Genomic DNA, 9,161 nt, shown 5'->3' with positions numbered 1-9,161 from the left:
AAATATTGTTTGTGTTTTCTTATTCATTTTGTTCCAGGGTTGTTCTATTTTTTTTTCCAATTTATATTTATGTACCTGAACAAACACTATTCTACTTATGATGTCCTGGAACTGCGAGTGCAATATTTTTTATGAACATTATGGCACCTCACCCACCACCGCCATCATTTTATGGTCTGTTAATGTTCCTCTCAGATTTGTTCAAAGAGCACAATGAAAATGTTAAATTTTGATGAAATGTATCCTATTAAAATAATTCACGCTGACTTCATGTGTTTGTATTCACACACAAACTGGTTTTGAAAAATGAAAACAAGCTTTGGTTTAGAGGGGGAAAAAATGACAGAGTGAGCATTTTCTAATCTTTGGACGGCAAAAGATAAAGTTTACCTGTCACAAACATGTTTCAACATCACCCGGTGCTGGATTTACAGGGCACACATGCACACACAAACTCACACACTCTGCCTCTGTGGACACCATGAGGCTGCTGCTTCCTAACCCAGGACTGGATCTGCGGATCCCGAACCATGAAGACCTGGACAGGATGGAGAAGGAGGAGGCTGAGAACCGGCCCAAATGGGACAATAAAGTCCAGTACATCCTAACCTGTGTGGGGTTTTGCATCGGACTTGGGAATGTGTGGCGCTTCCCTTACTTGTGTCAGAGTCATGGAGGAGGTAAACTTGAACAAAAAGTCTGCTCTTGAAATATTTCAAACTTGGGATCCTTGTATATTTCCATGATATGTTGTTGATTTGAGCAGTTTGTGACAGTTTTGAAGCAACGGGGTGTTATTGTTCGTTCTCTAAAATGTTAATCAAGACTGCCTTTTCCTTGAAAATGGCTTATCCATTAAGCACCACAGCCAGGAGGAATGTGTAATGTGTCACTTATAATCATTCAGGTATCTTAATAATTCTCAGAATGCAAATTGATGGCTGATATTTTACATTGAATGAAACAGGGGCAGAAAGGGCACATTATGATCGTACATCAGTGGCTGTGGGCATTGATTTGCTGTGGTGGAGGTGGCATTTTTGTCAGAAATGTAAATTATTTTAAAAACGCGTTTTTTGAGACCACTTGTGGAAAGACCCATATATATATTAGGTTATTCTGAGAATGTTTTGACAGTCATTTTTACTGCGGTTATAGTAACTTCTAGAGTTACCACACACCATCTCTTGAGAATTTGTTATTTGTTGAAGTTATTTACAAGTTGGCCCAGAACGAGATAAACACTTTTGGGCCAACATCGCTATAACTTCTAAAGTTACAGCTGGATTTCAGTGATTTTGACACATATTGTGTAGAATGACATTCTATTCAACATACCGTATTTCAGCACCACACACAAGCTCTTAAGAATTCATAAGTTATTTGCAAGTTGGTCCAATATTGTATGCAAAACATATGTGGAGGTTCTCAGTCGATGGTTTGATATGCAAATGGGGAGTTGTTTTGCAGAAACTAGGTGGAAGGGGGTTGTTGTGCCATTGGAGGTGTTGTTAGGTGGAAAGCTGGATGCAAAACATGATAAGAGAGGTGGAGATGCACCCTGGGGAAGAATGACAAATAGCCACAACAAGAAAGAATACATGTGTGGACTAAAAGGAACTCAAGTGGAACAGTGAGGCTGCAGGGAGTGGAGATAACGCCACGCCTTTTAGCCAGGAGGGTGACAAGACGGGAAGGATAGAGCCTAAATCGCACACCACAAAGCTGGAGAGCTGGCATGGAACTTAAGGTGTAATGGAGAACAAAGGGACGTCTCCATGAGGGGCAAAAGGGGATAAAACACGGCAATCACTATCTACAGACCTGACCGGGATGGGAACAGGATGTGAGCGACAATTCAATAACGATGGGAACATCATTGGAAAACTGCATCAGGCATGAAAGCAGGAATCCAGACCTGGGATAAAACCAGGAAGCGGGGATTATCTGTTTTGTCATGAGTTCCCTTGTAATGTTGTCCATTTTTTATCCCTATCAAGATTAACAAGGTTTCCTGCACCGCCTTCAGGTGCATTTCTGATCCCTTACATCATACTGCTGGTGCTGGAAGGAACACCTCTTCTGCTGCTGGAGTTCGCTGTCGGCCAGCGTCTGCGGAAAGGCAGCGTGGGAGTGTGGCGGGCCATCAGCCCGTATCTGACAGGGGTCGGTGAGTAGGATGACTTCCGTTTGGCCGTGAAAAGCCTTGAAAGCACAATTGTTGTGAGTATTTCCTTTCAGGTATAGCGTCCATGCTGGTGTCCTTCTTGGTGTCCCTGTACTACAACACCCTGATAGCCTGGACCATGTGGTACTTCTTCAATTCGTTTCAAAGCCCATTACCATGGACCCAGTGTCCTCTCAATGAAAACAGAACTGGTGTGTGAAAATCCCTCTAGTTTTCTACTAAGTACAAAAAAAAACAAAAGACATTTTTATCAGTCTGCCTGTTTCTCACCTTTGCAGAGTTTGTACCCGAATGCCAACAGAGCTCCCCGGTGGATTATTACTTCTACAGAGTGACTCTCAACACTTCAACCTCCATATCGGAGTCTGGTGGACTCCACTGGCCCATTGTAGTTTGTCTGTTAGCTGCTTGGTCTGTTGTCTGTATCTGCTGCATAAAAGGGATCGGCACTTCAGGAAAGGTTGTTTTGTGTTCTATTTGAGGCAAGTCTCGTTTTTTTCCAGAATCAACATCAGTACGTTCCTCTTTTACCACCTCAGGCAGTGTACGTCACGGCCATCCTGCCATTCATCGTGCTGGCCATATTCCTGATCCGAGGACTGACCCTCAAAGGGGCGCTGAGCGGTATAAAGTTCCTCTTTACCCCAGATGTATGTTTGAAATCTCTGCGATATGCAGGAAGTTGTGATGTCCAGCTTTAGGCCACAAGCCAAAAGTGGAAAAATTCTTGCTTTTTGAAGGTGAAGGAGTTGATCAAGCCAACAACCTGGCTGGATGCAGGTGCCCAGGTCTTCTATTCCTTTGGTCTGGCATGGGGAGGCCTGATCTCCTTCTCAAGTTACAACCCTGTACAGTAAGTATCTCATTTTAGAGTGCACCAGGAAACTGGAAAACTTTAACAAGGTCTTGTTCGCCTAGATTTCCACTGTTTTTGGACTCCAGGGGCAAATACTCGTTGGATATCTGGCGTAGCTTCCGTTAGACGCCCACTTTCAGAGCCTTCTGCACACAAAACATTTTCTAGCATCAGGATTATTGTTGTTTAAGGTTATCCTAGTCTCATCAGTTGTAGAGTTAAACAGTAGGCAATGAAACTGAAGCCCCATCATAAACCTGCAGTAGTTTGTGCGCCTGCTACACAGCAAGAAAGTTCAGGGTTGGATTCCAACAGGCCGTTCTGACCGCGGGGGTCTCTTCCTACCGTCCAAAAACATGCAGAAGGTTCATCGGACACCCTAAATTTCCGCAAGTAGTGAACAGGTGTATGTTTCTCTACATGGCCCTGAGATAGGTCCAGCCCCCCAGCGCTGATAGCAGGATTAGCGGAATAGAGAATTGGTGAATATACCAAACTAATCTGTAATCAAAATATGGCTTCTTTACAAACAGTAACAACTGCATGCAAGATGCTGTGATCCTCTCTGCTGTAACCGGAGTCACTTCTGTGTACGCTGCTGCCGTTACCTACTCCATCATCGGCTTCAGGGCAACAGAGAAACACGACCGGTGTATCAGTGAGTGAGTACAGCGGGTTGTATTTTTCTTCCTCCATCATTGTTTAAGTGTTCTGAGTCTGTGCTGTGTTTTCCACCCAGGAACATCATGACTCTGATCAATGAATTTGATCTTGCTGAAACCAGCATCACCGAAAGCAATTACGTTGAATCCTTAGGTCGACTGAACAGCTCCTATCCAGAGACAATTCTTGGATTACATATTAAACATTGTGACATGGACAAACTACTCAGCGAGGTAACTATACAAAATGCATTAAAACCTATTTATTTCTTTCATTTGCACTTAACTGCATTATGATTCCATATTTATCCAGGGAGTGGAGGGATCAGGTCTTGCCTTCATCGTTTTCACAGAGGCCATCACCAAGATGCCCGGTTCACCCGTCTGGTCCGCTCTCTTTTTCACCATGCTTTTCTGCCTCGGGCTATCGACGTTGTTCGGCAATATCGAAGGAGTGGTGGTGCCTTTGAAAGATCTGAACGTCTTCCCCGGGAATTGGCCAAATGAAGCGCTGACAGGTAACCGCTGCTTCCAAACAAAAAAAAAAAAAAAACAACCAGCCGCACACTGGAACCAATTTCGTAAAGTGTTTTTTTTTTTCTCTTTCTCAGGAATATCCTGTGTTGCTGCCTTCATCCTATCCCTTTTGTTTGCACAGCACTCAGGGCTCTACTGGCTAACTCTTTTTGACAATTTTGCTGGATCAATTCCGCTTCTCACCATTGGACTTTTTGAGATGATAGCGGTTGTTTACATCTATGGCATAGACCGGTGAGGATCACTTGTTTGTCGGCCGAAAAGAAACTATAATCCTTCCACTTGAATCCCTCTCCTCTCCCTCCATGATGTAGGTTCAACAAGGATGTGGAGTTCATGACTGGATGCAAACCCAATCTTTTCTGGCAGGTTACATGGAGGTTTGCCAGCCCACTTATCGTCCTGGTCATCTTGGTTTTCTACCTGGTGACTCAAGCCCGAGAAGATCTAACCTATTTAGTGTGGAATCCCAGCTCTGTAAGTAGATCATTTTACGAACCAGACCTGAGTAGACTTGATGGTTTCAGAAAGAGTCGACCTTCGTTTCCTCAATACATCAATACATCTCCCCAAAGAGGCCACACCTCATTTAATGTTTTATAATGCCAGTACTTCAACCACTGTTGCAAATTAATGTCGGGTATGAGCAGATTCATTTTCTTACAGCTCAATTAACATGTTTTTTGGTCATTCGGTTAAAATGGCCACAACTCAAATGAATGTATTATAACGGTGTGGATATTCTTATGGACGCAGAGTTGTCAACAGTGATTTTGTCTACAGGAGGAGTTCCCGTCGATGCAGTCCATGCCGTATCCTCCATGGATCAACATAGTCATCTTTATTTTGGCAGGAGTGCCCAGTCTGACTGTTCCTTTGTATGCATTATGTAGGTTCCTCTTTCTCTGCTGCAAGAAGAGCCTGACACCAATGAAAGAGATTTAATACTCTTACATTTGTTCATTCTTTTTGAAACATGGATTCTTGGAGAATCACCACTCTCTGGACATTTCCTTCTACATAAAAGGGAGTTTGGCTGTTACCGTGTTTGCTTTATGAGCATGGAATAATTTTATTTAAATGTAATGGTGCCGTGCATTTCACAGGTAAGCCTTTAGTAGTGCTCTATTTATCAATCCACCCCCCAATTAATGTTTAATGGCTATAAAAAAACATCTTATTATGAGGTATAAAGAGTCTTTGGATTGTGGAGATAACTCGTGTCCCCACAATAAATAATATTTATTGCTGGAGAAACAAACCCAGAGCACAAGTCTCGTTCTACTACAACAGTTGCAAGCAACAATAACATCCTCATAAAATTGCAATATTGTTGAGGGAAATAAGAACATTTTACTCACCAAAAAATTCTGATTATTTGTACACAAAATCCATCCTTCTTTCTTTCCTCAAAAAGTGTCCAGATGCTCTGTTGTCTAGATTATCTGCAGGTTTCAGCTTTATCAAGAAGTCCTTATCTATCGGCATCAAAGCTAATGCTTAAAGTCGGGCCTGCCCCGTTGTATTTGTGGTGTAAGTTTTAATATGACAATAAATCTGCAACAATCTGCAACTTTCTTCTCTTCACTCAGCCATCACGGGTTAACAAATTAGCTTTTATATCAGCAAAACTATATTTGTGTCCGTGCATCTCGCTACAGATGAGCTCTCTCTGACTATCCAATCAAAAACGTACCCTTTGAGAAGGCCTTGGTGTCGCAACTCAAAATCTGATTGGTTGAAGCAACGGTTTCATCAACACAATTTTGGCTAGAGAGCCCTATGAATCTAATTCTGCAGATCTCCAAGCAGATTTCTTTGACTTTGACCCTGCTTGGCAACTAATCATGGCTGAAATCTGATTGGTTAAATGCTTTAATATGAAAATACATGTCTGGAAGTAGCACAGCCAGGGAAAAAGCTATGAAAGGAAGCGGACGGATCATTTAGAATTATTTAATAAGCATTCATGGACACAATATAATTAAAATCAGTCTGTGATTCAGATGTTTTTTAAGCCAGCAGAGAAGGCCTTGCAGGCCTTGACAACCCACAACTCTCACAAAAACAGATCGATGACATAAGGTATATCAAATTTGGGAAAGTAATAAGACTCTTCCATACAGTGATTGATTTGCAAAGTCTTTGCAATCAGAGTCCCCTCTTCCTCACTCTAATCACAATCTTTCAGTATCTGCGCTCCTATCCAGCTGAGGGCGTCTTGCACATGCTGCTCAATGCCATATTTCACCGCTACCGGTGACCACATGCAATGCATTGTGGGACATTTCACCTCATGTGAGTTTAAACCGTGAACAGCCAAGCCTGACCTCACACACCTCTTGTAATATAGAACGAGTCTTCAAGGTAGACAGTTTGAAATGATGCCTCAACGGATGGATTCACAAGTAAGGCCTTTCTGGGACTTGACTCATGCCAGGCGAGCGCTCGTGAGGGCGCTGTGGGATTTTTAGCGGTTTACTACGTCCTGCAAAACCCCGTGAGTGTTTTGTGGTCCGAGCAGCTGCATCCGGCCCCAACCGCCGTCACGGTAACGCTCAGGATAAACACTGGAAGCCGATCCGCTCCGATGTGCTCCATCTCCAAGGTGCCGGAGCAGAGCAGCTGCAGAACCCTGCGGTGTGTTTGGCTGGGGGCCCACGTGTGCAGAAGAAACTTAGATGGTACGATTTCATATACAAATTATCCGGCAGACAGTCCAGGCTCGGAACTGACACGTATCAAATGACTTATGATGTCGTTGTTTTGTTTCAGCAGATCTGCTCGGCGCCCGCAGGCACACACATCCAAGTCAGCCGGCAGGGCAGATCCTCAGAGAAATACGGTGCTAACGTGACCTACAAACTGTCGGAGACCTCAAAACGAGATAAGAAAAAGAAACATGCCGCTGAAAACACATGTAGCTACTTGGAAGCAAAAAAAAAAGAAAAAAGGGGGCAAAGCAGGCGAGTGTTCGGCAGGTGGAGCCAAACGGCAACTATGTCTTCTCAGGCAGAGACGTATTCAGAGCAGATGTAAGCAGATCAGCTACAGCACGGCGACGCAGAAGATGTAAAACAGGTTTTTGACCTGTTCTGTTCTTGGCCCACTAAATCAATCACCACAATCCTCTGGGAGATGTTGAATTCCCATCAGGAAGAATAATCGCGTGTAAAGTTGAATTTCTATCGAGCAGTTCAATGCAGTGTTATGATGAAGTCCTCGCAGTGAGCGGAGTGGCTACAATGACCTGGATGGGATTTGAAATATACAGCAAGTTAGAATAGCTTTTTGTGTTTTGGCCTTTCATAGTAAGTGGTCCAAATGGCACAGCTTGTGGCTGCTTGATATTTAAATTCCAACTCGAACCTGAATGTCTGTATTTGCTGACGAATCTGCTTTGTGATCAAGCTGGTGAATTTTCTTGAACAAAGCTTCAGCTGCATCAAACACACGCTTACCTTCTATTTCTTGTGTTTCCTCACACACTGTGTGAGACATAGTTTGCTCTTTCTCTTTCATTAAAACACGTTTTCTTTTTGACCAATCGACGATCTTTAAGGTTCAGTTAGTTAAAAATTCAAGAATCACAAGCCAAATATCACACTGTCGCTCTTTCCCTGCAGATCATTTAGGAATTTATCAGCTGCTTATCAGATAAGAAATGCTTTGACATCGTTTTTCAGTTTTAGCAAGTGAACTAATGAGCGAATGGGATTCTACTTCATAAATTGATCAGGATATAATGTTGGCAAGTCAGCAACAGGTAATATTATGATCAGGGCTTTGAACTCAAACACTGTCAAATGATTCCACAATAAATATTTTCCTATTTTCCATACCAATAAATCTGCATAACACATTTGAGAGCGGTTTGCCAATAAAGAGAAGTTGTCAAAAAATAACACATAAGTTTAATATTGTCCTTTTTTGTTATTTAAATTATTCTTGTCCCTCACAAAGAGACAGAGCTTCACAATGAGAATGTGAATGACAAATGTGATTAAACTCTGTTGACTTTCAACCGCCTCATCTCTTCCTAGAAAAAGAAAGAAAAGGAGATTTATAGGACCTGAAGTTTGTTGTTGTGAGAGGAGAATAGGGTCGGATGCAGCCACGGAATCGAACTACCAACCTTCCTATCGGCGGGGCGCCCACTCTGCCAACTGAGCCGCAGCCGTCCCCCCAAAAAATCACAGAGGTCGATCACAATCCACTATTTACTAATCAGTCACCGATTGCTGAAACCCGGTTTGCAGAGAAAGGTGTTATCAAAACATGATCTGACAAAGCATTTCCCGGTCAAGGCTGGCAGTGTTACCCTCAGATTTTGCCGGCCAGAGACTATCCTTGAAAATTACTGATTGAGTTTGTGTATAACACTCACTAAATGTATAAAAATCCATGTGCTCAGTTTGCGAATTTAGCTATTCAGATGGAAGCAGTTATGCATGGTGAAACAATGATCACAAAGCTGAACTTTGACTCCCAAACGGTGTTTGATATGAAATTTAAATCTAAGCGAAATTGCAATTACTTCACACTTACATTATTTAAAACTAAAACCAGCTGAGCCTCGTGTAGGTCGTTTAAATACACCACCCTTGGGGAAGACCTTCATACTCAGGAACACTTCACCACCAACAAAAAGGTCAATAAATAACAGTGAGCGGAAACCTGCATGTGTTATCAACATTGATACATACAGGCATGAGACTCAAGGCTTTGACATGAGACAAATTGGACTGATTCTCAAAATATGGCTGAGACAACGTCACACTGACCGTCACGTTTGAATGGCTTAATGTTTGATAACAGGGCAAAGGCAGCCGATAAAGAAATGGATCGTAAACATGATTCAAAATATCCAAGCAGGCGATCTCCAAAAAGCAACAGTCTGTGCTTCCTCGGGAACACC

General features: G+C 42.6%; 1 protein-coding gene across 1 annotated transcript; it reads left to right on the top strand.

The window, feature by feature from the left end:
* The first annotated feature begins 481 nt into the window (after positions 1-481).
* Positions 482-5,188, top strand: LOC147219783 (sodium-dependent neutral amino acid transporter B(0)AT1-like). The gene is made up of 12 exons (XM_086171182.1): positions 482-680; positions 2,030-2,170; positions 2,242-2,379; positions 2,467-2,648; positions 2,728-2,838; positions 2,929-3,041; positions 3,578-3,706; positions 3,784-3,940; positions 4,020-4,224; positions 4,318-4,477; positions 4,558-4,720; positions 5,027-5,188. Exons 1-12 carry the CDS (start codon positions 482-484, stop codon positions 5,186-5,188), a joined length of 1,860 nt encoding a protein of 619 aa, XP_086027308.1.
* The last annotated feature ends 3,973 nt before the right edge of the window (positions 5,189-9,161 follow it).

This window comes from Fistularia commersonii, chromosome 24 (assembly GCF_037954325.1).
Source record: "Fistularia commersonii isolate RoL2024-O1a breed Wild chromosome 24, RoL_Fcom_v1.0, whole genome shotgun sequence".
NCBI lineage: Eukaryota > Metazoa > Chordata > Actinopteri > Syngnathiformes > Fistulariidae > Fistularia > Fistularia commersonii.
Note: the sequence above shows the minus strand (reverse complement) of the source record. Positions and strands in the feature narration are given on the sequence as shown.